This window comes from Cynocephalus volans, chromosome 1, assembly GCF_027409185.1.
Source record: "Cynocephalus volans isolate mCynVol1 chromosome 1, mCynVol1.pri, whole genome shotgun sequence".
In the NCBI taxonomy this organism is placed as follows: domain Eukaryota; kingdom Metazoa; phylum Chordata; class Mammalia; order Dermoptera; family Cynocephalidae; genus Cynocephalus; species Cynocephalus volans.
In genome coordinates, this window is record NC_084460.1 from 257,563,251 (window position 1) to 257,578,557 (window position 15,307).

Sequence of the window (15,307 nt, forward strand, 5' to 3'; positions counted from 1 at the left end):
TGAGGACACATTCCTACCTAGGAAGGTCTAAGCAAGACCTTACATCACTTTTTAAAAATGTGTTTGCTACAGACCTAATCAGAACAAAAGTTGGATGTTCCTGCGTAAACAGTTGTTAACTTGACACTGGGTGAAATATGCCCTTTAGCAATGCAGGAATATTTTTCAGTATCCTTCCCTGCATTTTCAGCAATGCAGGAATGGTTAATTCAAGTTTCTCTGCAAGCCTGTCTTGCTGATCATGCCTTCCTTCTACAAGTTATGTCCTCATTTTTCTCAAAACTGTTAAAACTAGAGACTTTAGTTTATGAAAATGCTTGCATTATGTTTCTAGGAGTGCTCTACTTCAGTAGTTCTCAAATTTAGCTGCACACTGGAATCACCTGGGGAGCTTTTGAAAATTCAGATGTCCAGGCTGTACCTAGGCCTATTATCTCAGAATCTGTGGAGTTGGGGCTCAGCAGCAGTATTCTTACAGCTAGCTCCCGGTGATTCCAGCGTGCAGTCAAGGTTGAGACCAGATGCTCTAGGAGACAGTGATCTCCAGAGTGAGCTGTAAATTCCAAACATAGGTGGCCTCACCTGCTGTTCCTCTAAATCAAAATCTAATCTGTGCATATGTAATATACCTAAAACCAAACAGGTTACATTTTTACCCTTAGAACTTCCAGCCACAGTCAAGTCCAGTCAGTTATATGTCTATAGTAAATCTTACCTTGGCCATAAAATCATTAAAAGTTAATTTTCCTTCTCCGTGCAGAAAATGCTTTGTTTTTCTCACTGCCCCCACGCTGCCCCACCCTGCCGCACCCCACCCCATCCCCCCAGCCTAGTTCGTTGAGAAAAGTAAGATTTGTTTTTTCATTATAATCAATTGTTCTCTCTAATTTCCTGTCTAAACCTTTTGAGGTAAATCTTCAAGCACCTTGATTTTTAATAACCTGTGTATTATTTATTTTATACATTTATTTTGGGAGAAGTCAGAATAGAGATCTGGTTGGACATTTAAATACTTTAAACCACTTTTTTATGCAAAATTATAAAAGATTTTTTCTTCTTTTAATAAGTTATTCACATACACACCCCAGATGTCAGCCTACATTTTCGTGAATTCTCAGCAATAATGGAACACATGGAAATGTCTGGACGTACATAGTATTGAACACTAGAAACCAAGATAAGGACTTAAAAGTACCACAAGCTGAAGTACAAGGGGTTGTAGTATGACTTAGAAAGAAATATTCAAAATCAATGTCAATGCAAAAATGAAAATTTCTGTGATATTTTTTGCCCAAATGAAAATAAACTGCTAGAGTATAAATAAAATTCTGCCTTTTGTTCCATAATGAAAATTGACTGTAGGAATTAAGAGTTCTGCCTTTTCCTGGGTAACACTTTAAAAATTGGACAGTAAAGGTTGAGACCTTTTTTTTTTAGCATGTCCAATTCTGCCTCATGACCACACTGACAGTTCCTATGAAAGCATTTTTCAGCTGAGCTGGTAGAAACCTTTCATTCCCTCTGGTCCATCTCTAAACGGAAGAGGGAAACTGATGAATTAAACCACGGGATGATGACACATGGATTTGACTGCAAAACCTTCCAGTACCAGCTGGGTGAATAAGCTCTGCCTGGCTGGCTGCATGTGATCCGATCTCAGTTTGGGAAACAGATTAGTGGGACATTGATACCTGAAATAAGATGAAGTGAATTAAAGTTCACAGAGGAAAAAAATGCAGCTGGAAATCCTGGTAGAACATAAGTCCAACTTTCCAAAGGAAGAAAATTATCCAAATACTCCAATTCGACACAATTAAGTTTGGACACTCTTATAACTGAAAACATAGGTTTTGATCTCTGAGAAATATTTATAGCATCTCCCTAAAAGAACAAATGCTATTCTTTAAAAAAATGAAATTAAAATCCGTAGTAAGTTGAGCAATCTAAATTGATTCAGCTTTTTTTTCTAAGTACTTATAGGAACTAAAATTGGCAGGTAGTTTACTGGGAAAATCTAATTAATTTTTAGTGTCCTGTAGATCAAAGCAGGCAGCAGTGGCTGATTATTTCACTTTTCATACAGTTGAGCTGGTTTCATACAGGCCAAGTGCTAGTTGTTTTGAATGATGGCCTCTTTGTTCATCTTGTCCTTAAGAACCTTGTTGAAAGTGACCCATATTAGTAAGAGTATGATAGGCTAGATGCCATGATTGTTCCAAATAAAACAATCTGATATTTGGGCAAGAGAGGGTAGCCTAGTAAGTCCATCTCATGATTATAGGATTGGTTTTCTAAATTGTTTTTAAAAGAAAATTAATTCTGATTTTAGTCAACACCTTCTGTTCCGGTTTCTTGCCTTCAATTTTATCTTTTGTGTTTTAGAGAACTTAGATACAATTTAAAGTAGATTTAAAAACAAAAATGGTGACAATTAATATGGTTTATAATATGAGTATATATACATAATTACTCTTGTTCTAACTTTTAATCAAAGCCTATTTTAAAATATTTAGGAACACTATAATGTTGTTTTTCTTAAAATTTACCGTATTTAAGTATATACTCAGAAGAAAAACATTATATATTTAAAGGGAAATTTTCTGAAACTTTAGCCAGTCATTGAATTTTGTGAATATCTAAAAAGGAGAATATTTAATGTCAAATGTTTTTCTCATATATTTTGAGGATTTTTTTAAAAGTTTACTTTCTAAAAAAAGCAATTCTTGATTTTGGGCCTATTTCTTGACATTGTGATTTTTAGAAGTGGATTTTAATAAAGCACGTTATATTTTTTCTATAGAAGAAATGACATTATAATTGGGTGCTGCCAAAGGCTTTATATCAGGTAAATCTTTGCTAGGGCTAACAACATATTTTAAAGCAGTTATATGGCCCAACTTCTCAAAAACGGTGATATTACACTCAAAATCCTATTAACTTTTATATAACTGTACTGTTTCATTTATTATACAAGAGACTTCATTGTATGTAAAATAAGGAAACTCCAACCAACATTTTATATCCAAAATTTGACTTTCAATGGAAGTGCTGAACTGTAAGAAATATTAATTAAGTATGTAATTAACAGTACTTTTTGCTTGAACAGGTGGTCCTTTTTTTTTTTTTGCTTGACTGTGGTCTTTGTGTTTGAACTGCCCACTGTTTCCAACATGTAATATTCGCCTATAAACTCCTTCCCATCTCATTGTCCCAAAGACAGAAGGGAAAGAGTTACCTCCTCTGTTTACCATCTTCCTTTAAATATTTATTTGAAAGAGTTTTTAAAGAGTACAAGGTTTAAAGAGTATGTATCTGCCACAAAGAATATCATTAGCCTCCTCTGTTGCTAAGAAGAATATACAAATAGGCCGGTATTTTGATATATCTTTCAAAACCATTCCACGTGGAAAGTTTGTGAGTGATACTTGTGAATATAAACTGGTTATGAATTCTACTGGGAAGATGATTTTCTGTTTCTTTGATGTTGAGAGAATGGACTGAAAGTCTAGAATTTTTGAAAGAAGCTCTGGAGTTTAAAAATTTGGTATATTGGGCCGAGCCCGTGGCGCACTCGGGAGAGTGCGGCGCTGGGAGCGCAGTGACGCTCCTGCCGCGGGTTCGGATCCTATATAGGAATGGCCGGTGCACTCACTGGCTGAGTGCCGGTCACGAAAAAGACAAAAAAAAAAAAAAAATTTGGTATATTATATACTCCTCTAAATATAGTAAGTGCTGTCTATCCCAGTCTACAATTGGTGAGTATATTGTGAAATAGCATAGAGCCCAGACACCTTGCTCTTTACCTGTTTTCTCTAAAGCAGTCTGGGGAGGGGGGGGGTCGGGTCGTTCTGTGCTTCATTCAAGGGAATTGTGTAATGGAAATCCCAGAATATACTTGTTTGATGGTGCTTCTGAAAGTGTTAATTTTATCCTTCAGATTTTTGAGATAAATGTGGGTAAGACAGTAGAGAGAAATCCCATGCATGGAGCATGGGTAGAAAACTGGGAAGAGTGGAGATGAGTTGTCACGAGGGCCATTCCTGCCCACTTCCTCCTCTGGTGACTTTGATTCATGAGACTGACACATGGCAGAGGTGCCCAGGTCAGGGATTACTGGCTACTCATGCAGTTCTTGACAAACAAAAAAAGTATCCAAATATAAAGTGGCTTTGGGGCCTTCATATTCATGTGATGATTTCTAGAGTTGGTTTAGCTATTTTATAAGGGGGAGGGGGACCCAAACTGAATACATGGTGTTGTTTATGCCTGTATCAATGGAGAACTGTGTTGGACCTGTACAAGTTGGAGTTCTATGAACTATCACCAGCCTGTTCCTTAATTTTCTGCAGACTTTATTGTTTCTTAAATTTTTGCAGGTTATTTTTAATCATCTGTAAGGTCCCATTTCCCCCTAAATTTGAACAATGTCAACAACTTAAACTTAAATTACAAGAAATGTATGTCTTTAGCCTTTAGTTTCAGCAGTAATTATTATCCTGGCAATTCATGACATGTTTTGGAGGCTGTGGAGGGGTGTTTGCAATAGATGCTGATTTCTATGGGAAAGTAAGTTAATTTCTGCCTTGATGATTGTGCTGTTCTATTTTTGTTTTGAGTTTTCTTGTTTGTTTTTTAGGAGCAGAATAAGATTGGAGAGCTAAGTTTTTGTTCTTAGGCCATCTCCAGGAGAGCGCTCTCTCCTTACCACTTTGTTTGCTTGTTTTCGAAGAGGAGGTTCAGCACAGGACCGCATGGGAGTGGGTCCCTGGGGTGGGAAAGGGGAAGTACTTGTGGATCTTCTCCTCTTCACTGTTTGGTGATCTGCCAGCCACCTCTGCTCTCTTTGGGTGGATGTGAGCCTTGGGTGCATGTCATGCACGTTTTTTTCCCCCTGATAATTTAGATTTAGAAACATTAGATTCTGAAGCCTTAGGGCTTCATAGAGGTTATATAATTATAATTTATAAATATTTCAGTCAAACCGTTTTTATCCTGAATAGCTCTCCCCTAGCAGAACCACAATTCAGACACCACATGTAGGTATTGTGGTCTTGTCTTTTGAATTGATTAAACTCGTGTCTTCATCTAAAGTTTTATACCAGTCAACAGTGTAGCCTGAATGGTAAGAGTGATCATTCATTTACAACAATGAATACCTATCAGTAAGTGTTTACTTTTACAAATCTATTGCTAATTAGGAACTGACTGCATTTTGTGTAATCTGTTCCTTTTTGCACCAGAATGCAGTAAGTATGAACTGTTTGCAGTGCCAATCTGTTGCATGCTCCTGTGCTAATAGCTTCTCCAGCTGTGTGAGTTTTGCAGTAAATGATTGTTGATTAACTGTGTGGATATGAAATACAAAATTCATACAGGAGTTTTTAAAGGTTGCGGATCAAATTTTTTTAGCTCTAACTTAGTTCTCAGATTTTGTTGTAGTTGTGAAGCTTTGCTTCTGGTTTCTAATCTGCTTGTGTGTATTTCATGGTCCTGTTTTAGAAGTGTACTTCAAGCTGTTCATAGCCACATAATATGTCTAAGGACACTAGTTGCTTTCCTCTTCCTTTTCATTAATTGCCACTTCAAGATTTAGCACAATTGTGTTGAAGTAGTGCCATGGGCACAGACTTGCCAAATAAGGGAAAGGATTTTTACTTCATGAGTTTGTTTTCTAAAACAAACTAAAGACCTGTTCACATAAGCTATTAAAATTTTAATTTTATTTGTAACTTCTTTATTTGGGGTAGTAGCATTTTATAAGAAAACATTTTTTTTTCCAAATCAGAAAAGCTAGATTTTCTTATATATGAAATGGCTTGATGCTGATTATAATAATAATAAGGCATCTACACCAGGCTGACTTCAGTTTTTAATCAAAATGGTTAGCTCTGAGGATTGGAACACAGGGACCATTCCTTTGTGTCTAAGACCATATTTGTTGAAAGTATTGAAAATAAATGTTTGCTCTTTAGTAAGAACCTTTGGGACTTAAAGAAAACAAACTTGTATCCTTGACTAAATTTAGCATTAACCAGATCAGTCAGTGATAGTGTATTCACATCTGTCATTTGTGGTTTAGAGTTAAAATTTTCCTCTGATCAGTTAGTTCATTGCTGGTGATTACCAATCCTTAGCTGACTTCCAGGAAAGAATGTGGTCAGATGCTGCATCATAAATACCATTTTAAAATTTGTCCTAGGTAGGACCAAAGTCAACTTTTAAAAAACTCAGTGACTTTTTCACTTTTGTCCTTTATGGAGGGATTCGAAAGGCCAGTTGCTTTATGCATTCACAAGGATCAGCAAGCTTCAGTTCCACCATTATGTGTGGACCCTCTCTGCTTTTTAGACCCGGACCGTCCACCTGGGTGGAATAAGAGTCAGGTTTACCAGTGGTGGAGTCATACTGTTCCTTCTTCCCACTGCCACCATCTCCTGGCAAAGAGGGGAGATAGAGGTGAAAATAACACTTCAGTGCCAGGTCTACCTCTTCTGGGAGGTGTGGTTCTTAGTGAAATGTATTCGTTCAACAGACGTGTTTAGTGTCCTCAGTATGTACAGCAATACATTTAGCCCTGCAGATTGTTCGGAAATGATTTAGACATGGAGTTTCCATCAAAAAACTCATAAGAGATAACTAATATGAAGGAGAAACTGCTGAGACTTGTAAGAGTGATAAAGTGTGTGGGTCTTCAGAGAAGAGAGAAATCATTTTTTGCCAGGGAGATGATTTTGATGTTTTACATCCCTTCAGCCTCCATTTGGTAGGAACTTCGTCCATTCATTCACTCATCCAGGACATATTGAGTACTTTTAGGTGCGAGGTGCTTGGGAATACAGCGAGCAAGGTCAGCCCTTGTCCATAAGGAATGTACAGTCTAGCGAGACAGGAATATGAAGTGCATGTGCACAGGTACATACACACATGTATTCATAGAACATGATTTTTTAAAAGTGCCAGCATGTAAGAGTCTGAGTGAGGGATCTGACCGTGGGAGGGAGGGAATAATAGAATGAGTCAGGAGGACTTTCTCGAGCTCTCTGGTTTCACCTGAGAGTGGGGAACCTGGTGACAGAGACTATGAATCTCGCTGTGTCTTTACTGATCCTTCAGGGGAATACATTTTTTCTTTAACCACGTGTGGGGTGCTTCTCTATTAACTAAAAATCTTCATCCTTCAAATACTGCATCATTTATGTATACTTCATTCATTCATTTACTCATGAACCATTCCTCAAGTGCCCACAGTGAGCAAGCGTCTGTCCCAGGAGCTGTGTGCTGGGCCACAGCTGAGGCTGAAAGACAGTGCGTGGCATTTCTTGTGGACTGAGGTGTCTGAGTGTCATTGTTATGGAAGAGGTAGTGGCATGGTTTATAAGACTTCTTTTTCATTTTCTCTATACAGGACAACAGCTTTGAGCAGTTCATTATTAATTATTGTAATGAAAAGCTACAACAAATCTTCATTGAACTTACTCTTAAAGAAGAGCAGGAAGAGTATATACGGGAGGTAACGTAGAAATACTTTTTAAAAATTTTCCTTTTTTACTCATAATATAAATTCTGGATTCAGAAGACTGTCTACACGTGAAATCAGATTTATCTAAGTTTTGACATATTGTTGTCTTTGTCTTTTAAAAATTTGGTATGACATCTAAGCCAGCTGAGATTTTCTTTGGTACTGTGTGGCTAGTGCCCAGAACAGTGCCTGGCATGTAGGCAATAAATGTCAGTTGACTGCCTCCAGTCTTCTTGGATTCCAGTGTAATGAAATAAAACAATAGCATCAAGAAATAGTCTGAGATGAATGGGAAAACAGTTGTGGTACATCCATACAATGGAATAATACTCAGCCATAAAAAGGAATGAGCAATTGATATACACAGTAGTATGGATGACTCTCAAATGTACTATACTAAGTACATTTGAAAGAAGCCAGACTCTAAAGGCTATATACTGTATGATTCCATCTATATGTCATCTAGAAGAGGCAAAGCCATCGAGACAGAGATTGCCTGTAGAAAGCTATAGAGTCAGTGGTTGCCAGGGGATAAGAGTTGTGGCAGGTTGTCCCTACAAAGGGACTGTACAAGGGAATTTGGGGGACTTATGTGGTGGTTACATGACACTATTAACTTCTCAAAACTTAAGAGAACTGTATACCAAAAAAAAAATCAGTGTCACTGTAAATAAACTTGAAAATATTTTGAAACTTTGCTTGATCTTGAAAATCATTGGTTTTCAAAATTTATAATAAAAATAAGTAACATTTGTTGAGCGCTTACTGTATACTAGGTATTGTATTCAGTGCTATATATGGATAACTTTATTTAATGTAATTTTAAGGTAATCAGAAGTAACATTTGCAAAGTCCTTTTATCCTTAATTTTAAAACATATACTTGATTTTCACCCTTTCATTTTTCAAATAGCTAATCTTTTTCCAAGCATGAAATTATTTCAAAAAAATAAAAGGGAGGAATTATTGGGTCTATATTTTTGTTTCTTTTTGATTTATTAGCTTTAATATTTTAGTGATGATATTTTTCTTTATTTTCTATAGTGTCATTTTAAACCATTAAGTACACTGAATTCTCTACTTTTGTCTCAATATAGATTTTTCTAATGTGATGTTATCTCCAGTGACTTAGTAAAACAGCCCATTTACTCTAAAGCTAAATCATAAATATTTTATCTTTATTTTAGAATGATCATTATGCTTTAGAAACATTTTATTCTTGTCTGGCACCTTTTGCTAATGTAAATATCCTAAAAGCAAGATTCATTCTCTTCCTGTCTTCTCATCATACAGAGAATGCCCAAACTTTGATGTGTAACTTAAAACAGTTTGTACAGATCGTCTAAAACACTTCTAAGAGTATATAGGATGATCCCTAGCCAGCTGTATGAATTAAATTTTTTTCCCTTAGAAGAAAAATAAATGTTTATACTTATGGACAAAGTGTAAACAGACACAGAATGATTACATTTGGCTTTACAGATTTGGCTTTGTAGCTAGCATTACAACCAGGGGTTAGTTTTTCATGTCTTTTGTTATGTTGAAAATACTTTGTCTTAGTACTAGGTATTTTTTACACTTGAAATAGTTAACAGCCCTACAACATAGGATTGACTTGAAAATCAGTTTTTTCCTTGTGATTACAAATTAAGAACAGAAAAATCTAGGCCTTAGATTCTTGGGATCAAGTACTGACTTATTTCCTTATAAACACTGTAAATATACACAAAGTAATATTGACCCAAGGGCCTGGTGAGTAAATATTTGGCACAGGGCCAGTGAAGTGCATGGGAAATTGCCACAGATGGGAGAGTGGAGTGGGAGGCAGTCTCGGAACAGGTCAAGGGCGTTTACTTCTATCAGATTATGTCAGTGGTAAACTGCTGCATTAAGAAAGTTTTGGGAACCAGAATATGACATTTGCAGCACTGATTCTATAAAGGAAATAAATTCAGACAGGAAATGAAATGTAGTAAGAAGGGCAAAATCTGTTTTATGGATGGTAGTGTTGTGGCATCATCATATGGAATGTGATTTTGTTCTGTTTTGTTTTTTAGGATATAGAATGGACTCACATTGATTACTTCAATAATGCTATCATTTGTGACCTAATAGAAAATGTGAGTACTTAAGTATAGTTTTCTAAAGAATTTTTTAGCAATATAATTCACTACGTAGAAGTGATCTCACTGCCTTCAATGTTAAGCATTATTATTTTCACCATTTTACACTTTTCTTTGAGGAACTGCAGAATTCAGGAGATTTTATAGCCCTAACAGATCATACACAGTTCTTGGACACATACATAGACAGCTGGACATTTTCACACTTAGCCGGGATCCCCCATGCTCATCCTGTTGCCGTGTCCCAGAGCCCTTTATGACCTTCAAATGCCAGGCCCTTAAATGCATCTGCCTTTCTTGGGTGGTGGGAACCCCGGTCCAAGGCATGGCTCCTGGGAATGTGAGTACTGATCAGAGTAGGCTCAGAGCAGCCATCCAGTTTTTTGCCATTCATTTCTAAAACTCTAGTAAGCTCTTAACATACTGTTCAAGTTAAGATAAAGCGTGATAAAGGCACAATCTCTGAAGCAGAAGTGGCTCAGGTACAGACCTAGCATTGATTCAGAGAATGTATGCAGAGGGTATTGCCTGTGTGACGGCAGGTGGCCAGACAAGGAAGTATGCGTATGTGAAAGGGCTTAAAGTGTGAGCAAATAATGAATAATTTTTAGTTAGCTTTCTGAATCCAAGATTTTTGTTTTTAGATTGTATTCTGTAGTTTATTATAAATGAATTATTTGTGGGAAGACTGATTTGTGTGTGAAAACCAGAAGCCTTTTTTTAATGGTTAGAATTACTAACACTCTGACGTTGATGAAATAGTTTGAGACAATGTATAAATTTTATTGTCCTACAGTCTTGTTAGCTGTCAGTAGTAGGTGAGTGTTTCAGGAATACCATCATAGGCTCTGAATGTGCAGTAAATCATTTTCTATTCATCTTTAACAAACTCTTTAGAAATTCTGTAATTAGCCAGTATTTTTTTCTCAGTATTAAAAATATTCCTGGGCCGAGCCTGTGGCGCACTCGGTAGAGTGCTGCGCTGGGAGCACGGCGACGCTCCCGCCGCGGGTTCGGATCCTATATAGGAATGACCGGTGCACTCACTGGCTGAGTGCCGATCACAAAAAAAAAAAAAAAAAAAAAAATTCCTGAAAGCTGCATCTTTGATTAAATTGGATATTAAAAACCGTATTTGAAAGCATCACTGTTTTTCAGTAGTGATTAAATATAAACTTCGTTTTGAAAAATCTGAACAATGTTGGAATAGGAACACTAATAATCCACATCAGCAATTCAGAGCTCTAGTTTAAAATCCAGAAAATTAGTGGGTTTCCTGAAAATTTTTCCTGTTAAATTTGTAACCAAGGTAATTTGCTACATAGACATAACATTGCACTTAATTATTTTCCTTTAAAAAGGGGGCAGTGGGAGGGGGAAGAACACTGGTAATACACTTAATTTAACTAGATTATCTCAGCTAAAAATCCCCTTGAATATGTGATTAAAGAAACTCATGTTCACGTAGGAGCCCGGTACATAAAGGAAATGTTTCCTTCCAGCATCTTAAACAATAATGTTTATTCTGGGATGTTATGAACACAAACTTGATTCCTCAGAATCCACACTTCCCCCGGGTTTTGTGTGGAATGAATCAGTGCTGGTCAGAGGATGTCATGGCCTTCGGAGGAGAAGGGAAGAGGGACGAGGGACTTTGCCTCAGTGGAAGTAGGTGGGGTTGATGGTCAGTGGAGTGGATTATTTTTGGAATGAAGACTTATGGGCCTGCAGAGGCAATCCAAGGAGCAGTAGCCTTAATTTAGCAAAGTAGATTCCTGATTTCTGGTCCAGCTTAGGGCTGACTGCTCTTGGAATAAATATGATCACAGGGTCTGAATACATAACAAATCCATTTTCACTCATGTTTAACATCCATTTAGAAATCTTATTTGGAAGAAGAATTTTATTCTAAACAGATATTCTTGGAAACAGCTTGATTGCGGTGTCGTTAAAGGCAGCATCCTAAATCACAGCATTGTTTTTTATAGAAAATAAACTTTATTTTGAACACATGAACAATTTGGAAACATATGAAACCAATTTCCTTCTCAAGCTGTGAATCAAATAATGGCCTTAGGAGACTGTGCTTTGTGACAACATGTTATAAAGGCTGTATTAGGTTCTGACTTTTAGATTTGTTTTTGAATCTTTGAGGTCTTGACTCGCCTTTTTCTAATAGTGTGGGTTTCTAACAGTCCTGAGCTGGCTGAGGTGGCTGGGGTACCTCCCAGGTCCTGTCCTGTGCAGGGAGGGAGAGACTGATACAGGCTCACGCCCACCCCCATGCACACCTGGGGCACTTTGGAAAAGAGCTGATTTCTGTGGCTGTTATTTATTTTGCTGGTAACTAAGCAGCATTTTCTGTTGACTAAGTTGATTGTTCTTAATGGTATAATTAGGAATAATTATTAAAACAATACAGTGAGGAAGGAAGGAAACTTTTTTATTTCCTTTCTCCCAGAACACAAATGGAATCCTGGCCATGCTGGATGAAGAGTGCCTGAGACCTGGCACAGTCACCGACGAGACCTTCCTAGAAAAGCTGAACCAAGTCTGCGCCACCCACCAGCACTTTGAGAGCAGGATGAGCAAGTGCTCACGGTTCCTCAACGACACGTCACTGCCCCACAGCTGCTTCAGAATTCAGCATTACGCTGGCAAGGTATGGGGAGCTGTGAGTGCCGAGCCGGGCCTGTGGGGCTGTGCCCACCTGGAAACTGCTCCTCAGAGTTGAGCGTTCCAAACACTTTTAACTGGGGATGCTAAACTGAGCTGCTAAAACAGTTGAGCAATAAATGTTCAATAGAAGTAGAATCTGGACCATATTGAGCAAAATCTTATTAATATGGAGAACTGAAAGCAAAGCCAGTGGAGTTAATGAAGAGTCCAAATATATTTAAAAAATTGATTTTATTTTCCAGCCCTATGCTATCCTATGAAAAATATCTATCAACACTAATAAAGCAGATTTGCCAGTAAAAGTTAGGAATCACTAAAGACTTACAGTAAAGTTTTAAATGTACAGACCATCTAGCAAAAATAGCAAATTCTTAGATTGAGATTTTGAGATGACACTGGGGAAAATATCTACTTTTTTTAAAAAAAGAACTTATGTATTTAGTTAATATTTTGGGGGATTGATTTTATGTCATCTAATGTATAAAGAAAAGGTTAAAAACAATTTCGATAATAGATTTTTAGAACCCTTAAAGATTACTTAACAACAGTTAATACCTCCTTTCTTATGAATAAGATTGCAAGCTTTAAAGGAAAAAAATACATAATTATTTATTTAATAACAATTATGTACATAGTATCTGAATTACCTTTAATTTTGAAATGTTTGATTTTGGTCCTTTATTTTTTTCAGTAGCCTGTATTCTTAAAAGGTACATTACTGATCAGTTTCTCTGCTGCTTTAGGATGTGTATGAAAATATTACTGTTATCTCTATTTTCCCCTGTCTACTTTTAAACCGACTATAATTGTCACATGTGAACAAAAAAATAAAAGTAAAACATCAAAATATGTTCAAACACCAAAAAAATCTAAAATCCTTTGAAAATGTTATGATAACATTTTTGGGGTTTATTCTTGCAAATCCTGAAGGGTAATAGAATTTATTTTGATCTCTTCTGTGATTTAGACAGATGGAATTTAAACTTGGAGGCAAATTCAGTAGTAGTGTGTGACTAATGTGTCGGAGATTTTTTGACGGCCAAGGAATGAGGCTGCAACGTAGATAGGTTTGGAATATTTTTAACAGCTGCTCGACATTATAGTGTGCAGTATGCCAGCCATTGAGTCCCATGTACTTTCTCATAGGTGCTGTACCAGGTGGAAGGATTTGTTGACAAAAACAATGATCTTCTGTATCGAGACCTGTCTCAAGCCATGTGGAAGGCCAGCCATGCGCTCATCAAGTCTCTGTTCCCTGAAGGGAATCCCGCCAAGATCAACCTGAAAAGGCCTCCCACAGCGGGCTCACAGTTCAAGGCATCTGTGGCCACCCTGATGAAAAACCTACAGACCAAGAACCCAAACTATATTAGGTATTTCTGGCACATAAAGGTCTTTGGCAGTCCAAATGTGAGAGCACTCTCAAGGAATATCATTTTCCTGTTTGCTTAAATCTGAGTATAGACCAAGCAGAGGATAACTAAAGTACTTACAGATTAAATAATACAATATCTGGGGTTGGTTTAAAAAAATATTCTTCTGTCTTTTTCCACAAAATAAGGAAGTAAAAAAAGAGAGAAAAAAAAAATGTAACAGTAGATACTTAATGATCCTGGGTGGGTGGCATGTAGGGGTTCTCAGCTTTCTGTATGTTTAATTTTTTTAAAAAAATGATAAGTTAGGAAACAAAATAAATTTTTTTTTCTGGTCAGAGTTTTGCAGAAAACTTTTGTTGGCTTCATTTTGGATTCTTGTTATATGAATGTAGAGCGGAGCATTGAAGCAAGTGGAGTTCTGTTTACAACTATGCTGTTTGTTAAGATATATGCACCTCTTTCTTTCCTGTAAGAGTTGTAGGCCTGGAGAAAGTAGTGATTCCTAAAGCAATCTGCATTTTTTCAAGGCAATAGAAAGGCTTCCTTAAAAAGCCTCTGGTGTCTTTTTTTTTTCTGCTTCTAAGGCATTTTAGATATAACCATCTCAAGATTCAGTAAAGACCAACTAGGATATGTGGTAATAGAAGGTATGGGTCTGATGGGTAAGATGCCATATAGCATGTTTGCACCCACAAATACCATCCACAGTTGTCTTTGAAAATTCAGTTATGAAGAAACTAGAATGAAGAACATTTTTGTGTTTGGCTTATTTACCTGATGTTTATCTTAGTAGAAATATATAGGCAAAATCCCCTGGTTTAATTGCAGTCAGGTTAGAACATATATTGGGAGAAGATCCTACTTTCAAAAAAATAATCAGGAAACTTTCTGTGATTAGTTGCTTTGTTATTCTCAACTGAGTGGACTTTTTCTTTTTTTTTCATGTAACTATATTTTGTTGAGGTATCATTTACATGAAGTGATATGCATGGATCCTAGGTAAAGAGTTTGTTTTTTAACTGTTACATACACTTCAGTAACCACCACCCAGGTCAAGACATAAAACATTTCCGTCACCCCAGAAAGTTCCTTCATTCCCCACCCTTTTAGTGGTTTTTACATCTTCTGTAAGAAATCTTGATTAATAAGCCCCAAGATTGTGACTATATTATCATATTTTTTTTCTAGAATCTTTGTAGTTTCAGAATTTAAGTTTAGGTTTATTTTTTCCCACCATTTAAATATCCCATTGCTCTGGCACCGTATATTGAAAAGTAAAAAAATCTCTTTTTTTCATTCATTTGCCTTGGGCCTTTAATGATAATCATTTGAATGTATGTGTAGGGGTCTAGGTCTGAACTTACCAGGCTCGTCCATTGATCTATTTGTCTATCCTTACTTAAGCCAAAGAGTGGACATTATTTTTATAAATGGTAAAAGGAAAAGCATAAAAACATCAAAGCCAAACTAGGTAAGATTTAATTGTCCACATGTGGTGTGTGTGTGGAATTTATTTGACAGTTGTAGTTACACAGCCATAATCATGAGTGTTTAACAATTGTATTAGTTAGGACACAGGGATTGCTGCAAGGTGATCCAAACCTAACAATG

The 15,307-nt window shown here is 36.6% G+C and overlaps 1 protein-coding gene across 3 annotated transcripts in view; it reads left to right on the top strand.

The window, feature by feature from the left end:
• MYO1B (myosin IB) overlaps positions 1 to 15,307 on the top strand; it is a 171,136-nt gene that overhangs the window by 127,711 nt on the left and 28,118 nt on the right. For all 3 annotated transcript variants that reach the window (XM_063088395.1, XM_063088404.1, XM_063088414.1), the window contains exons 14-17: positions 7,406 to 7,510; positions 9,576 to 9,638; positions 12,103 to 12,303; positions 13,467 to 13,693. In XM_063088395.1, coding sequence (XP_062944465.1) covers positions 7,406 to 7,510; positions 9,576 to 9,638; positions 12,103 to 12,303; positions 13,467 to 13,693 — 596 coding nt within the window. The remainder of the gene's footprint in view (positions 1 to 7,405; positions 7,511 to 9,575; positions 9,639 to 12,102; positions 12,304 to 13,466; positions 13,694 to 15,307) is intronic.